General features: G+C 46.9%; 1 protein-coding gene across 1 annotated transcript in view; it reads left to right on the top strand.

Annotated features, from left to right (window-relative positions):
• Positions 1 to 17500, top strand: part of LOC133464567 (SH3 and multiple ankyrin repeat domains protein 2-like) — a 273606-nt gene that overhangs the window by 61522 nt on the left and 194584 nt on the right. The window contains 2 exon segments of the mRNA XM_061746624.1: positions 3404 to 3475; positions 9237 to 9345. Coding sequence (XP_061602608.1) covers positions 3404 to 3475; positions 9237 to 9345 — 181 coding nt within the window.

Genomic DNA, 17500 nt, shown 5'->3' with positions numbered 1-17500 from the left:
GGTAGGTAGGTAGGTAGGTAGATGGATAGGTAGGTAGGTAGGTAGGTAGGTAGGTAGGTAGGTAGATGGATAGACAGATAGACGGATAGTTGGGTAGGTAGGTAGGTAGGTAGGTAGGTAGGTAGGTAGGTAGGTAGGTAGGTAGGTAGGTAGGTAGGTGGGTAGGTAGGTAGGTAGGTAGGTAGGTAGGTAGGTAGGTAGGTAGGTAGGTAGGTAGGTAGGTAGGTAGGTAGGTAGGTAGGTAGGTAGGTTGTTTCTGGACCGACTCTACCGTTGGAGACCCTTCCTGCTGTTGTAGTCCCCTGACCTGATCACCGCTTGTAGTTTCCTCCTTGTTCACCAACATTTGCAGGGCTGAGCGCCGGTTCTCCATCGCAGAGTTCAGGTGATCCAGATGTTTGTTTGTTTGTTTTATTTGCGATCTCCATTAGCATTAGCAACAGCGTTAACTATTCTTCCTGGGGTCCGACATACATACAACACACATATTAACACTTAATACATAACAGACACACATTATACATGACAAACAAAACAATAATACACACAACTCCCTTAGTCACAAACAACACAGAGGAAACTAAATCACCATCATTCTCAGACATAAATACATAGAAATTAAATCAAATAAAACACCTTCATAAACAATACCTGCCTGAAATGACCTTATCTTAGAATTCTTGATCCCTTTTCACCTTTATTGTTATAGGGTTTACACTACCTGTAATTCTATTCAAACTTCATTCTGTTCCTTTCCAAATGTCGAATCATAATTCATTAAATTTTAAAAGATATTGTTTCAACTGAATCTTAAACCAATCTTTGCTACCTACATGAGAAACATGAACTGTTATAGAGTTCCAGCCAACCAAAGTTCTCTGTATCAAACCTGTTTTCACCCTCAGTAGTATGAACGTCATTTCTGATGTAATTCTTGTAACCATGGTGACAAAATGATAGTATAATCTGTCCCCCCCCCCACCCGTGGGACAGACGGGACGTGACGGACTGGTTCAGTTCCAGGCCTCCTTCCGACTTAGAAGTAAATCTCAGCGTTTGCATCTGCTGTGTAGGTGACGCTAACCCTAACCCTAATAATGCAGCGTCCTCGTAACGCAGCGTTGGTGGACAGGCGCTCCTCGTCTCCTTTGATTTTAAATCTGCCTCACTCTTCTATGACCTTCCAGAATGCCTCAGACAGCTCGGATAATTAGTGCTTTGACAACTTCATGAGTAATGAAGCTGAGCTTCTGCTGCAGCGGTTAACTTTTACACCGGATACGCATAAATGCATCTTTGGGTTGACTTGTACGTGAACCCAGTCTCTTGGACGAGAAGCAACCCAGGCCTGGATATGTCCCCGTTGTTAAGCTACAACGCGGACTTGTGTGGAGACAGAAATGGTTCATAACTTCATAACTGAAACACATTTCTGATAAAAGGACCTGAGTTGATTTCCGTGTTTGATGTAACATGCCGGTCCAGATACCACAGCAGTTACGAAGTTTAATGTAACAAACTAAAAAAGAAGCATCATGGATTTGATCCCTGGTCATTGGTTCTTCCAGAGGAGCAACTGTCGTTAAGATTCAGTCCCAAATGTAGAGAACATGCTCAATTCAATTCAATTGTATTTATATAGCGTCTATTACAACAGAAGTTTTCTCTAGGATCTTTCCAGAGACCAAAACATGACCCCCGAGCAATTATTACATAAAAATAACATAAACAATGGCAAGGAAAAACTCCCCTTTAGGAGGGAATAAACCTGGACCAGGACCTGGATCATAAGGAGGCAAGAAACCTGGACCAGGACCTGGATCATAAGGGGGGTAGAAACCTGGACCAGGACCTGGATCATAAGGGGGGGCCCTCCTGCTGCAGGTCAGCATGCAAGTCCTGAAGCTCTGGCCTTCAATCATGCACAGAGGGGAAAAGGAGGGGGCACACCAGCACAACAAACTACAAGAACGATGGACAACAATGAGTTACTTATATAAATGAAAAAGGAAAGAGAAGAAGAGGAGATAAGGAGGGGTGATGGCCAACGCTCAGTGACCAAACATAATATCCTCTGTTTTATCAGAATTATAAGTAAAACGTTAGTGAACCTCCAGTCCTTGATGTCCCTGAGACATGCCTGAAGTTTAACTAACGGTTCTCTTTAATCTTCATAGACAAATAGAGCTGTGTATCATCAGCATAGGAATGAACATTGATGTCGTGGTTCTGGATTATACATCCCAAGGCCTGCATGTAGAAACTGAACAAGCAGACCCTAGCACTGAACCCTGTGGGAAACCGTAGCAGACCCTAGCACTGAACCCTGCAGGACACCGTAGCAGACCCTAGCACTGAAGCCTGTGGGAAACCGTAGCAGACCCTAGAACTGAACCCTGTGGGAAACCGTAGCAGACCCTAGCACTGAACCCTGCATGACACCGTAGCAGACCCTAGAATTGAACCCTGTGGGACACCATAGCAGACCCTACCACTGAACCCTGCAGGCATAGCAGACCCTACAACTGAACCCTGCGGGACACCATAGACCCTAGAACTGAACCCTGCAGGACACCATAGACCCTAGAATTGAACACCATAGCAGACACTAATCCCTTATTTGAGGTCCAGTAGAACCCGTATGAGGTCAAGTAGAACCAGTATGGACACTAATCCCTTACCTGAGGTCCAGTAGAACCAATATGAGGTCCAGTAGAACCAGTATGGACACTAATCCCTTACCTGAGGTCCAGTAGAACCAATATGAGGTCCAGTAGAACCAGTATGGACACTAATCCCTTACCTGAGGTCCAGTAGAACCAGTATGAGGTCCAGTAGAACCAGTATGGACACTAATCCCTTACCTGAGGTCCAGTAGAACCAGTATGAGGTCCAGTAGAACCAGTATGGACACTAATCCCTTACCTGAGGTCCAGTAGAACCAATATGAGGTCAAGTAGAACCAGTATGGACACCAATCCCTTATCTGAGGTCCAGTAGAACCAGTATGGACACTAATCCCTTACCTGAGGTCCAGTAGAACCAGTATGAGGTCCAGTAGAACCAGTATGGACACTAATCCCTTACCTGAGGTCCAGTAGAACCAATATGAGGTCAAGTAGAACCAGTATGGACACCAATCCCTTATCTGAGGTCCAGTAGAACCAGTATGGACACTAATCCCTTACCTGAGGTCCAGTAGAACCAGTATGAGGTCCAGTAGAACCAGTATGGACACTAATCCCTTACCTGAGGTCCAGTAGAACCAGTATGGACACTAATCCCTTTTCTGAGGTCCAGTAGAACCAGTATTGCGCGGTGACTGGTGCTGAGTTTGCCCGTCTCTGAAGCGACTCTGAAACAGCAGAACTGTTGAAGTTTCATTCTTTCTTTCTCTCAACAGTTTCGCTACAAGAGCAGAGTCTACAGACAACCCAATGTTGATGAGAAACAAATCGCCAAACTTCATACAAAGGTAAGAATGGGTTTTTCTTTATTGTGAGAAATGCAAGAGTAAATATGTCACACCCACCCCCAAACCCAGTCTGAATACCGGCTGGAGGTGCAGAGCGAACACCACAGAGCGGCTCTGCCATAGCAGCCCAGGTTCTGTTTCCGTCAGTTTGGGCTTATATTTGATGTTCCTGGCTGCCGGTGCAGGTCTCTGCAGGAAGCTGCTCAGCAGGTCCTGGCGGCCCCCCGTCATGCTGCCCCCTCCCTCCTGTAAGAGCTACATCCATTTTTACAGTAAATTTGAGATTCCTGGCCTAGTGGTTGGAGGCCGACGCCGGGCTGCCGTCCTGCCATCCTGCCGTCCTGCCGTCCTGCCGTCCTGCCGTCCCGCCGTCCCGCCGTCCTGCCGTCCTGCCGTCCCTCCGTCCTGCCGTCCTGCCGTCCTGCCGTCCTGCCGTCCTGCCGTCCTGCAGATACTGGAATCCTGTCAAGCAGCCAAGGCATGAATGTGTCTGGCAGCTCTGCTGCACACGAGGAGGCCGTCTGAGGACGGAGAATAAGAGAGGACGGAGGACGGAGAAGGAAGAGAGGACGGAAGACGGAAGAGAGGAGGGAGGAGGGAAGAGAGGAGGGTGGACGGAGACGGAAGAGAGGAGGGGGGATAGAGACGGACGAGAGGACTGAGTACGGAAGAGAGGACGGAGACGGAGGAGAGGAGGGAGGACAGAAGAGAGGACGAAGGACGGAAGAGAGTAGGGAGGACGGAGACGGAAGAGAGGAGGGAGGACGGAAGAGAGGAGGGAGGACGGAGACGGAAGAGAGGAGGGAGGACGGAAGAGAGGAGGGAGGATGGAGACGGAAGAGAGGACGGAGACTGGTCCATATCTGCTCCAGTCTAGTCCATGTCTGGTCCATATCTGGTCCATGTCTGGTCCATGTCTGGTCCATGTCTGGTCCATGTCTGGTCCATGTCTGGTCCATATCTGGTCCATGTCTGGTCCATGTCTGGTCCATATCTGGTCCATATCTGGTCCATGTCTGGTCCATATCTGGTCCATATCTGGTCCATGTCTGGTCCATGTCTGGTCCATATCTGGTCCAGACCTTGGACACCAACCGTTGACCGTTGACTCTTCCAGATGTGAAGTGCACCGAGTCATCAGTGATGACGATGAAGAGCCTTGGGGGGTCCTGGGGGGCCTCCTTACAGGTCCTTACAGGTCCTTACAGGTCCTTACAGGTCATTGCAGGGCCTTGCAGGGCCTTGAAGGGCCTTGCAGGTCGTTGTAGGTCCTAGCAGGTCCTAGCAGGTCCTTACAGGTCCTTACAGGTCATTGCAGGGCCTTGCAGGGCCTTGCAGGGCCTTGCAGGCAGTCCTTGGAACCTCCACCTCCTTGTAACTATGCGTCGAGGCGACGCAGACCCGCACAGACCCAACACAGACCGAGAGGGCTGTGATTGGTTCGCTTGGTAGCAACGCATTTCCGGTTCCGGGTTCGTGAAGCAGTCGTGCATTTTCAGCGCTCTTTTCTTTGTGTGTGTGTGTGATTTTTTTTGTTTTGTTTTTTTGACCATTAAACCATTTAAACCATTCAGGAAAAGAACGCACGCGCTCGTGGTAGTGACGGAGAAGTCCGAAAGGTTCACGACGGCGTCACGGCGTAGGCTCTATGTTGGTGTAACGCAGAACCATAATCCAGGCTTTAGTCGCTGCCAGTGGTTGCAGCTTCAGACCAGCGGTTTACAGAATGAGGTTGGAGCAGAGAAATGAGTGAATGTACCTGGAAACCGGTCTTTAATTCCACCTGTCGTCGTCTTCTCCTCCGTTACCCCCCCCCGTTCCTCTCCTCCTTCAGGGAGCTGCTCTCTTATCTATTTTTATCTGGCGGCCTGGAAAGAGAGCAGCCGCCACATTCTCAGTCCTGTCATGTCCACCTCATGTTTGCCTCATGTTTGCCCCCCCGAGTCCAGGGGCGTCTCCAAAACTGTTTCCTAGGGGGGGCCAGATGGGGCCACTTCAATTCTCGGGGTGGAACCAAAACTAAAAGCCATCATTACAGGACTTTATTATACTGTTGTAGTATACAGGCTCAGAAATACTTTTTTTTTTTTTTTAACTGCATACAGTATACATTAATGGTTAATACCATGTTGTTAAAAGCCTAAGGCATATATATATATATATATATATATATATATATATATATATATATATATATATATATATATGGGTGATTATTTAATTAAGGGAGTTTTTCTGTCCCCAGGGTAGATTTTCAAGAAAAAAAATATGTTTAGAAAAAACAATTATTGCATTTGTTAAAGTTAGGTTGTAGTAGCTATGAAAAAAATAACTGTGTCTCAATGATGACATTTTAATACTTTTTCAGTGTGTTGAAAACTCAAATGTGCAAGAATTTCACTGTTTTGGGTTTGTCCCCAACCCAGACTTTTTGACCGCCCCTCTATAATAAAGCAATAAAAAGTGCTAAATTCATTAAAACTTTACTTTGCATTTCCTTGTAACAACTTAAAAAGGCCTTTTTCAAATTCATATAATTTATATTTGTTCAATTTGCAATTTATTTATAGTTAAATATCGCTGTCCCTCATACATCTGTCATTACCATCACACGCAACATTTTAGAGAGCAATAAAGTTTTTACAAACAGTTATTTACATTGTTGCATGCAAATTAGATGCTCCACAGGAACATTCCCAGACATGAGGCAGAAGCCTGATCTTTTGATGCTCACATATGTAAGTAATTTGATGTTTTATACATCCTAATCTGAGAGTAGGTTTATTAGGCGTCATTACCAAACAAGTCACTAGTTGAGTATTTTAATTCATTAATAGGAGATTTCCCTTTATTTACATATATTCAGTGTACAGTGTGCCTAGCTAACCAGTTAGCTTAGCTAATCAAAAAAATTTGCCAACATTTTCTGCAAAGAGGGAGAATTGTCATTACCATCACGTGTCATTACCATCACAAAAGTGACTGTGATGGTAATGACTATCAGTGATGGTAATGACAATTTATCTGTTAATCACCTTATAACTAGAATATATTAGCTTAATTTATCATGCACTACTTTACTATGATACATAATTGAACAGTGACAAACCATAATTTACATTATTTTTGTTTGAAGATGTCAACATGGCCCCAGCTAAACCAGCTTAACGGTCAAAGAAATACAGAGACAAAATCAAGGAAGATCCTGAGAAATATCAGCAATATCTTGAAAGAGAAGAAGAGATACAAAAAAAGAAAAGAGACAGGAAAATTGAAAGCCATCTCACAATTATCAAAGCGGGAACAAAGATGCAGGAGACGACAGTGGAAAGTTAATCAAAGAAACAGTAGGGCCAGTAATAATTCTGCAGTGTCTGTACAACCGCCTGGATGAGCCATCCAGTGTGATGTGGATCTACGAGCCAATAAGATTCGCCGCGTTTTCATTACGTAACCAAAATGCAAACCACGCCCACAACTATAAAACCGTGTAACTGCATGCGAGCGTCCGACTATCGTAGCACTGCGTGACATCAGACGCTCTCTGTCCATCTCCCTCCAGCAGCTGCCACTTAATTGAGGTTTTTGTAGTGAAATGAGGAGATATCATAGAGATAACTTCTCATTTCAACTAACTGGATCAGCCGTTCCCCATCCGTGACCGTTTCCTACAGCGCTTTCAACCGGCTTTCAACGCGAGCGACAGGAAGAAAATAGAAGCAGGGCCAACAAATGTTCAGCTCAAAACGGCGCACTGCGTCGTGCTGCGTCGCTGCGTCCGCATAAAGCTCGCATCGCATAAAGCCTGAATTATGGTTCCGCGTTAAATCGACGCAGAGCGTACGGCGTAGGGTACGGCGTAGGGTACGGCGTAGGGTACGGCGTAGGGTACGGCGTAGGGTACGGCGTAGGGTACGGCGTAGGGTACGGCGTAGGGTACGGCGTAGTGTACGGCGTAGGGTATAGCGTAGCCTACGGTGCGCGTCGCCGCGTACCTTATGCCGTAGGCCAGGGGTGGGCAATCCTGGTCCTCGAGGGCCGGTGTCCTGCATGTTTTAGATGTTTCCCTGCTTTAACACACCTGATTCGAATTAATCAACGTCATCAGCTTGTCATCCAGGGCTGCACAATTCTGTTAATGACACGGTCACTTGTATCATGTTCCAATGAAGCAGGGAAACATCTAAAACCTGCAGGACACCAGCCCTCCAGGACCAGGATTGTAACGCGGAACCATAAATCAGCCTTAACTCCGCCGGCTGGAGCTTCCACCATTTTTTCGTAGCGGTGTATCTGGTCATTCAGGCAGCCAATCAGCACAGTGCCTCATTATCATAGCCCCGCCCACTCAGAATCCCACATAGAAAATTAGGTTAGAAACGGTAAAGATAAAGACATGGCCCAGAGGCTGAATTTCCAATTTATTTAGAAAAAAACAATCAAAAGCTTGTTTTTAAGACATTCAAGGCCTGTTTAAAAAATACATTAAATGCCATAATAGATCCCCTTTAATATGGGTCACGCCACTGTTGCTGTGCATGAATTAAAATGCTACACACTAATTTGAGAGTGCTGAAATCTTTATTTTCTATTTTATAATTTTTTGGATTGACACCCATCATATGGGAAATTTGAGTTGAGCATGCCAATTCTCTTGTTTGATCCTTTTTTATGTCAGAATCGAACCAGCCGGCCCGAAAAAGATATTATTACATAAGCAATGCTGTGGTAGTTCACCAAATAATTATTTTAGTGGAAGGTTAAGTGTTCAAAAGGTGTTGTTTTTAAAAAGTAGTGTTTTCTTTATCTTTGTTGTCAAAAAAATAACAAAAAAAACACCAGTGTTAATTTTTATGTCATTACCAAAACATGTTGTCATTACCGGAATACATTGTCATTACCGTCACAATACACTTTTTGACAGAAAATGTTGCTTTTTTGTTAACTTGGGTTTTACCTCAATCATTGTGGTAATGTTTAATTGTCTACATTTGCATTTTCTGAAAAAATATGCATTGCAATTCAAATATTCTCATTAGTATGCAATATTTCATTCTTGTGACGAGGCAATATATTAAAAAGTTAGAGAGAACATGGTGTTAAAATGTATTTTAAATGTACTTACAAATATTTAGAACATGATTCTTAAAGAGCATGTTTTGTACTTACTGGAATGATTGTGAAAACTTTGCTTGTCAAATCATTTTGTTTTAAAATCAGTGTTTTGTTTTTGTGATGGTAATGACATTTTACTGTGACAACTTTGAAAAAAGCATCATAATATCAAAATGATCATGAAGTACAATCAAAGCTATGCTAAGATCTTTGTTCCAGACCAATTGATAAACCTTTTGAAATAGAAAAAACAGAGATTAAAGAACTTTTTTTTTTCAAAATTCCAAAAGTCAAAAGTGCCCCGAATTGAATAATCACCCATATATATATATATATATATATATATATATATATATATATATATATATATATATGTATATATATATATATATATATATATATATGTGTATATATATATATATATATATATATATATATATATATATATATATATATATATATATATATATATATATATATATATATATATATATGTGTGTGTGTTTTTTTTTATTTTTTATTGAGGCCAGTGAGGGGGGGGCAGCCAATTTGGCAGCCACCCCCCCTGGTGGCCCCACTGCCCGAGTCCACCTCATGACCCCCCGCCCCGCCCCCGGTAACATCTCTGCCTCTTGTGGTCCTGCAGGCCAACCTCAGGAAGTTCATGGAGCTCATTCAGCACGACCAGCTGGACAAAGTGGCAAAGCTGCTGGAGCGAGGCTTCGACCCCAACTACCACGACGGCGACAGCGGCGGTGAGGCTGCACACACGCCGACTCACCTTCTCATCCAGACTTGGGGTCGGGGGTTGGGGGTCGGGGGTTGGGGGTCGGACGTTAGACACGCTGGCGGTTGTAGTGGACGATTGAGTAGAATGACACAAGCTGGAAGCCCGTGACTCGCTGTGACCATCAGGCTTTTCTTTTCCTTCCATCTCGTCGTAGGATGGAAGCAGGTTTTGGTCGCTGCTTATTCATAAGAGCAGGTGTCATCAGCATAGAAATGTCACGCTGGAACGCCTGGCCCGAACCGGGCGCTTATGTGTGGGATGTCTTTGGTCATCCGGTCCAAACCCTCCACCCTGACCTCTGACCTCTGACCCCTGGACCTGACCCCTAACCCGATCCAAACCCTCCACCCTGACCTCTGACCCTTGACCTCTGACCCCTGGACCTGACCCCTAACCCGATCCAAACTCTCCACCCTGACCTCTGACCCCTGACCTCTCCATTCAGTTGTCTCCAAGGTTTATCTGATTCAATCATGACTATGACAATCAATCACAGTCTTGTAGTTACGTTCAATAGAGCTAAAGTGCCTCTACCAACACTCATCTTGTCACCATATTTTTCCACTTGTAATGCTGTGAGTATAAGTAAGGGATAATGCCGACGAGGTGTACATTATCATAAATATATGGACGACGCGGGGGTGTCAACCGGTTTGCCTTCGCGAAGTATATTTATGATAATATACACCTCGAAGGGCATTATCCCGCTTATACCACGGTCACTTACCAAAAAACATAAATATTAAACCAGTTATTCATGCTTTGTGTGTTTTCAACTGTGTTTTCAGTTTAATCATTAGTTTTATAACAAGCCACAGCTGAGCGGCTGAGCGACTATTTAACCTCTCGTCTGCAGCCGTTGGAACCTGGTAGTTTTTAACACCTGAGGGTCTGACTAATACCTGGAACAATCACTACAGTCACATAAGAACCTGGTAGTTTTTACCACCTGAGGGTCTGACTAATACCTGGAACAATCACTACCGTCCCATAAGAACCTGGTAGTTTTTACCACCTGAGGGTCTGACTAATACCTGGAACAATCACTACAGTCACATAAGAACCTGGTAGTTTTTACCACCTGAGGGTCTGACTAATACCTGGAACAATCACTACCGTCCCATAAACACCTGGTAGTTTTTACCACCTGAGGGTCTGACTAATACCTGGAACAATCACTACAGTCACATAAGCTCCTTAATGGACACAGTGTTGACTTCTCCAGTAACTAGGACGGACCAGAGATACGACTTAGCAACGGGAGATATTCTAGTCCGCTCAGCTCCGCTTGGCTATGCTACAGTAACAAACAGGAAATATATTTGTTTCAAAGAATCAAATTCCACAGATAGTTTCCTAAACCGTTTTATTAAGCTAAAATATTATCAATCATTCAAATAAATAAACGTTTCACCAAATACTCACTTACTCATCACTCATCTTCTTCCGCTTATCCGTTCCTGGGTCGCAGAGGCAGAAGCCTCAGCAGGGATGCCCAGACTTCCTTCACCCCAGGCACTTCCTCCAGCTCTTCAGGGGGGAGTCCGAGGCGTTCCCAGGCCAGCCGAGAGACATAGTCTCTCCAGCGTGTCTTGGGCCTTCCCCGGGGTCTGCTCCCGGAGGGACATGCCTGGAACACCTCCCTAGGGAGGAGGGACATGCCTGGAACACCTCCCTAGGGAGGCGTCCAGGAGGCCTCCGGTACAGATGCCCAACCCACCTCAGCTGACTCCTCTCAATGTGAAGGAGCAGCGGCTCGACTCCGAGCTCCTCCCGGGTGACCGAACTCCTCACCCTATCTCTAAGGGAGCGTCCAGCCACCCTGCGGAGGAAACTCATCTCGGCCACTTGTATCCGCGATCTTGTCCTTTCGGTCACTACCCAAAGTTCATGACCATAGGTGAGGGTAGGTGCGTAAATTGACCGGTAAATCGAGAGCTTCTCTTTCGACTCAGCTCCTTCTTCACCACGACGGTCCGGTACACCGATGACGCTGCATCGATCCGTCTGTCAATCTCTCGCTCCATCGTTCCCTCACTCGTGAACAAGATCCCGAGATACTTGAACTCCTCCACCTGAGGCAGGACTTCTCCACCCACCCGGAGAAGGCATGCCACCCTTTCCCGATGGAGAACCATGGCCTCCGTTTTGGAGGTGCTGATTCGCATCCCTGCCGCGTCGCACTCGGCCTCAAACCGCCCCAGCACATGCTGAAGGTCCGGTCCGATGAAGCCAACAGGACAACATCATCCGCAAAAAGCAGAGACGAAATCCTGTGGTTCCCAAACCAGATCCCCTCCGGCCCTGGCTAAGCCTAGAAATCCTGTCCATAAAAATTATGAACAGGACCGGTGACAAAGGGCAGCCCCACATGCACCGGGAACAAGTCTAATCTACTGACGGCAATGCGAACCAAACTCCTGCTCCGATCATACAGAGACTGGACAGCCCTTAATAGAGGGCCCCGGACTCCATACTCACTCAGCACCCCCCACAGAATGGCACGAGGGACAAATGCCTTCTCCAGATCCACAAAGCACATGTAGACTGGTTGGGCAAATTCCCACGAACCCTCGAGCCTGTGGAGGGTGTAGAGCTGGTCCAGTGTTCCACGACCGGGACGAAAACCGCATTGTTCCTCCTGAATCCGAGGTTCAACTATCGGCCGTAATCTCCTCTCCAGTACCCTGGCGTAGACTTTCCCGGGGAGGCTGAGAAGTGTGATCCCCCTATAGTTGGAGCACATTCTCCGGTCCCCCTTTTTAAAAAGAGGGACCACCACCCCTGTTTGCCACTCCAGCGGTACTGTCCCCTTCCTCCATGCGATGTCGCAGAGGCGTGTCAACCAAGACAGCCCTACAACATCCAGAGACTTGAGGTACTCAGGGCGAATCTCACCCACCCCCGGTGCCCTGCCACTGAGGAGGTGCACTGATGGACACCCTTATGTTTGAACATGGTGTTCAAAAACACCACTCAGGTTCAGATCGGGGAGGCCGTTCCTCCCGTTCCTCTCCAGGTATCACTGTCATTGCCCACGTGAGCGTTGAAGTCCCCCAGTAGAACAATGGAGTCTCCAGTTGGAGCACTATCCAGCACCCCTCCCAGGGACCCCAAGAAGGCCGGGTACTCCGCACTGCTGTTCGGCCCGTAGGCACAAACAACAGTGAGAGACCTTTCCCCGACCCGAAGGCGCAGGGAAGCGACCCTCTCGTTCACCGGGGTGAACTCTAACACATGGCGCATGAGCTGAGGGGCTATAAACAAGCCCACACCAGCCCACCGCCTCTCACCCTGGGCAACTCCAGAGTAGTGGAGGGTCCAGCCCCTTTCAAGGAGCTGGGTTCCAGAGCCCAAGCTATGTGTGGAGGTGAGCCCGACTATCTCTAGCCGGTATCTCTCAACCTAACGCACAAGCTCCGGCTCCTTCCCCCCCAGCGAGGTGACATTCCATGTCCCCACTGTGAGCGTTTTGGTCCAGGGATTGGGTTGTCGAGGCACCCCGCCACGACTGCTACCCAGTCCACATTGCACCTGCCTCTCACGGTCCTTCCTGCGGGTGGTGGGCCTACAGGAAGGCGGGCCCATGTCGCCGTTTCGGGCTGAGCCCGGCCGGGTCCCACGGGCAAAGACCCGGCCACCAGGCGCTCGCCAGCGAGCCCCAACCCCAGGCCTGGCTCCAGGGAGGGGCCCTGGTGTTGCCGATCCGGGCGACGTAACTGTCCTTGCTCTTTTGTTAACCATGATTAGCTTGTGAACCGCTCTTAGTCTGGCCCCTCACCTAGGACCTGTTTGCCATGGGAGACCCTACCAGGGGCGTAATGCCCCCGACAACATAGCTCCTAGGATCACTCGGGCACACAAACCCCTTCACCACAGTAAGGTGGCAGTTCAAGGAGGGGTAGCCGGCTCTTCTTCGCTGAATCTCCGTTGCCGTGGTTACCACCTGGCAGTTGATCCAGCGCAATGATATTAAAGTTATCAGGCATTTTGACCGAACTTGTTTTCTAGTAGTGTAGGTTATAAGTGATAACCTACACCTGCCAGCCAATCAGAATCCAGTATTCACACAGACCGTGGTATAATGATAGTTACAAACATTATAAAACATAGATAATTTACATACATTTTCATAACACGGTCCGAGGAAGGAGCCAGCAGACGTCGGTGCTTCTTTACGCCGGTCCAGAGAGAACGAGGTGATGGGATCCGATGCTCTGATATCCTTCAGTAAGAATGTCGGAGGGTCGATCCTGGAACTGCCCTTGAGCAGGACGTGGAAGACACGTTACCCGCTGCATCACAGAAGCCCGCCGTCATACAGTTCTAAGCCAGCGTGGCCCGGTTCTGCTGCTGGCTCATTTCCTTTCACAGATACAGCTCTTGAGCCACAGCATCTTCACCTCCTAGCTCGTGCTACGTTGCCTTCGGACCAACTTTTTTCTGAGTTGCAGACCTGAACTGCAGAAATGGATGTAAATTAACAGATGAAATAAAGTTGATGGGAAAAAAACATGAAATATGTCTAGTTCACACTGACTACAAACAAATACTCAATTCAATTAAATTTTATTTTATTTATATGGCATCTATTACAGCAGAAGTTGTCTCCAGGATCTTTCCAGAGACCCAGAACATAAACCCCCGAGCAATTATTACATAAACAATGGCAGGTAAAAACTCCCCTAGTGGGAGAAAAACCTAAAGCCAAACAGTGGCAAGAAAAACTCTCCTTTAGGAGGAAGAAACCTGGACCAGGACCTGGATCATAAGGGGGGACCCTCCTGCCGGAGGCCAGCTGGACCTTATTATCCTTATGAATTTGTTTGGTATGTGCATTTAGATACTGTGTACCTTCTAGGAATGATATCATCCGGTGTTTGTATAGACTGTTTTTAATTAATTAATTTATTGGTATCAGCACATTTTAATGCAACAAATTGCAGATTTTTGCACACAGTTGCCAACTTTCTCTCTGTGTTTCTATTGAATGTGTTATGTGTGTGTTTGGGCTTGAGCCGCCGAATCAAATTGCCCTTCAAGGGATAAATAAAGTTGTCTTGAATCTTGAATCTTGAATCTTGGACAGAGCAGGAAAAGAGAAAACAAACAAAATGAAGAACAGAGAAAGGAGAGACACAGACACCATGAATATAAATCAAAGCACGCAACGAAGGTCGCAGGAAGGTCGCAGGAGGATGCAGGAATTATATTGAACTTGTCATTTCAGCACTAACGTGAACAGTAGAGGGAATCTTCATAAATGTGGTAAATCTAAACTCATTCAGAGCTGGACGAGTCTCTAATGTTTGCAGAAGACGAGCTTCTGTTCACCTAAACTGGAGTTTGAGCCTCGTTGGACGAGGTTTAGGGTTTGTTGGCTGATGAAGCTCCTCAGACGGAGCTGTGAACCTCAAACCCACCAGGATCAGTGTGTTGACTCCTCCTGCTGGAACCAGAGCTTGTAATCAGCAGACGGAGATAAACTCCAGGATGGAACTGAACTTCCCCCCAGAGGAGGAGGAGGAGCCGGGAGTCGGGTCAAGAGCCGTCCCCTCAAAGTGCTGGCATCGCCCTCGGGAACGCTAATCAGCCATCAAGGACTTCCTGGCTCTGTGAAGAAGAAAGAGACTTGGATGAATAATCCATGGCCAGCAGAGCGAGAGAAGGCTCCGCCTCCCTGCGTTTTCATCATCTCGCCCTGAAAAGGTTGTCTCCTTCAAGAGCCGTGGACTTGACTTGAGCACGTCGGTGGACAGTTAGGTTTGTTAATGACCTTTAAAGCCCCGGGGGGCTGCTGGCGTGGGGGGGTTTAGCATCTGTGCAGCCTCAGCCTCCACTACCTGCTGCCACCTCTTCATGACAAACAATGGCCACGGTTACATGATGTTTTTTAATTCGGAATTAATTATTCCGAATTAAATCATTCCGAATTAAACTATTTTCCGTTGGAGTTTACATGGAAATAGTAATTCCAAATGGAGGTTTACATGGAAAACACGTTTGATTGGCTTTATCCAATTCCTCTTAAGGTCTAGGGGTTGGGAAGGTTCTGATTGGATAGGGGGGCGGACTGGAAGTTACTGTACGTCTACCGGAAGAAAAACTAACTTAGCCGCTACAACTTTGAAAAGCTCACAATTTTGATGTTTCCTGCCATCTGTTCTTTTAATTATTTCCAGATCTTCCAAGCTATTTATTAAATAAATGGTCTCTGCTCTTGACCACCGTTCACTGCGTGCTGCCATCTTGAAACTTGAAACTAAGCGTCAAGGTGACAAACGGGCGAGGGAACGTTAGATAGGTACCGCAGAAAGACCGGAATTAATTTAAAGAGGAATGAGTGTATACATGATCGCGGAATTATCACGGTCGGATGTTCGAAAAGTGATTTGAACGTAGAAAGTTGCGGTCATTCACACACAAATCATGTCTGTCGTACGCACTTTTCTGAGGTTTCTGAGGTTTTGTCCATTGGCGACACTCACTGGTGATGCAGTGAAGTGCAGAATATGAGGAAACAATGTTTCAAAGTTAATGACCACATGAAGGACACGACAGTCCCCACATCACCAGGGGCCTCATTTATAAAAGAGTGGGTAGGATCCATACTAAAAGTGCACGTAAACCCAAAAGCCGAAAATGGCGGGCGCAAAAAAAAAATCCGGATTTATAAAACCGTGTGCACGCACACTTGCACGCAATGTTAGCTTTATAAATCACAGTCCAGCTGGAAGGTTGCGCAGGTGAATTCGCCTCATATCCCGCCGTCTACATGCCCATTTCATACCATAAATGGGCAATGAAAAGTAGTTAATGACTGTATTTGCATATAAATGAGCCTGCTGAGCATGCGCAGCGGCTTCCTGCAGCCTGTTTCTGCTGCGCGTCAGGATGAATGAGACGTGTCGAGCAACCGTGCCACTAAATTTCACGGAGACTGAGATGGAGATGTTGTGGATGAGGTGGAGGCCAGGAAAACGATATTATTTGGTGGTCACAGTAAAAGAAGAAAAATTATATAAATAGTATAAAATAAAGCGAGTGAGTGGCAGCACGTCGTTGCTGCGCTAAACGCTATGAGTGCCCCGGACAGATGGTGCAGAAAAAAAAGAGGTATATATAATGAGTTTTACGTGTGCGCGTGAAACCTTTAAGGCTGATTTATGGTTCTGCGTTACACCAACGCAGAGCCTACGGCGTAGGTGCGTGTCGCCGCGTACCCTACGGTGTAGGCTCTGCGTCGTTTTAACGCGGAATCATAGTTTAGGCTTATGCGCGCGCGTAAAACTCATATATAAAAAAAAATCTGAGTCCCTTTAGGGCTCCGTACAGTGGCCCGCCACTCATTTGTTCTGTCCTCAGTCACTCTACAGTTGGAAGCGGTGGGTGACGAGGAGGTTCCCGGCACGGCGTCTCTTGCACCGCGGCTGCAGCAGCACCAGAGCGTCCTGACTGACGCTGTGCTTCAAACACAGAGGGACACGATCAGCGCTATTATATATGCATGAGGGATAGATGGATGGATGGATGGACAGATGGATGGATGGATGGATGGATGGTTGAATGGATGATGGATGGATTGATGGATGGATGGATTGATGGATGGATGGATGGAGGGATGGATGGATGGTTGTATGGATGGAGGGATGGATGGATGGATGATGGATGGATGGATGGATGATGGATGGATGATGGATGATGGATGGATACATGGATAGATGGATGGATGGAGGGAGGGAGGGAGGGAGGGATGGATGATGGATGGATGGATGGAGGGATGGAGGATGGATGGATGGGTGGATGAATGGATGGATGAATGGATGGAGGGAGGGAGGGAGGGATGGATGATGGATGGAGGGAGGGAGGGAGGGATGATGGATGGATGGATGGAGGGATGGATGATGGGTGGATGGATGGATGGATGGATGGATGGAAGGATGGATGGAGGGATGGATGATGCAAAGTTCAGAGGGCCGGTCCTCCACCAGGGTCCCGGCTCTGACTCAGCTGCTGAGGTCACATGACCAGAATGTGCTGCGTTACCATGGGAACCTGTGATGGCTCCCCAGGAACCCATCGGCCCGGCTCTGGTTCCGGCTCTGGTTCTGGCTCTGGTT

Source organism: Cololabis saira, chromosome 2, assembly GCF_033807715.1.
Source record: "Cololabis saira isolate AMF1-May2022 chromosome 2, fColSai1.1, whole genome shotgun sequence".
Taxonomy (NCBI): Eukaryota; Metazoa; Chordata; class Actinopteri; order Beloniformes; family Belonidae; genus Cololabis; species Cololabis saira.
The sequence above is the reverse complement of the archived record's forward strand: the minus strand, read 5'-3'. Positions and strand labels throughout refer to the sequence as shown.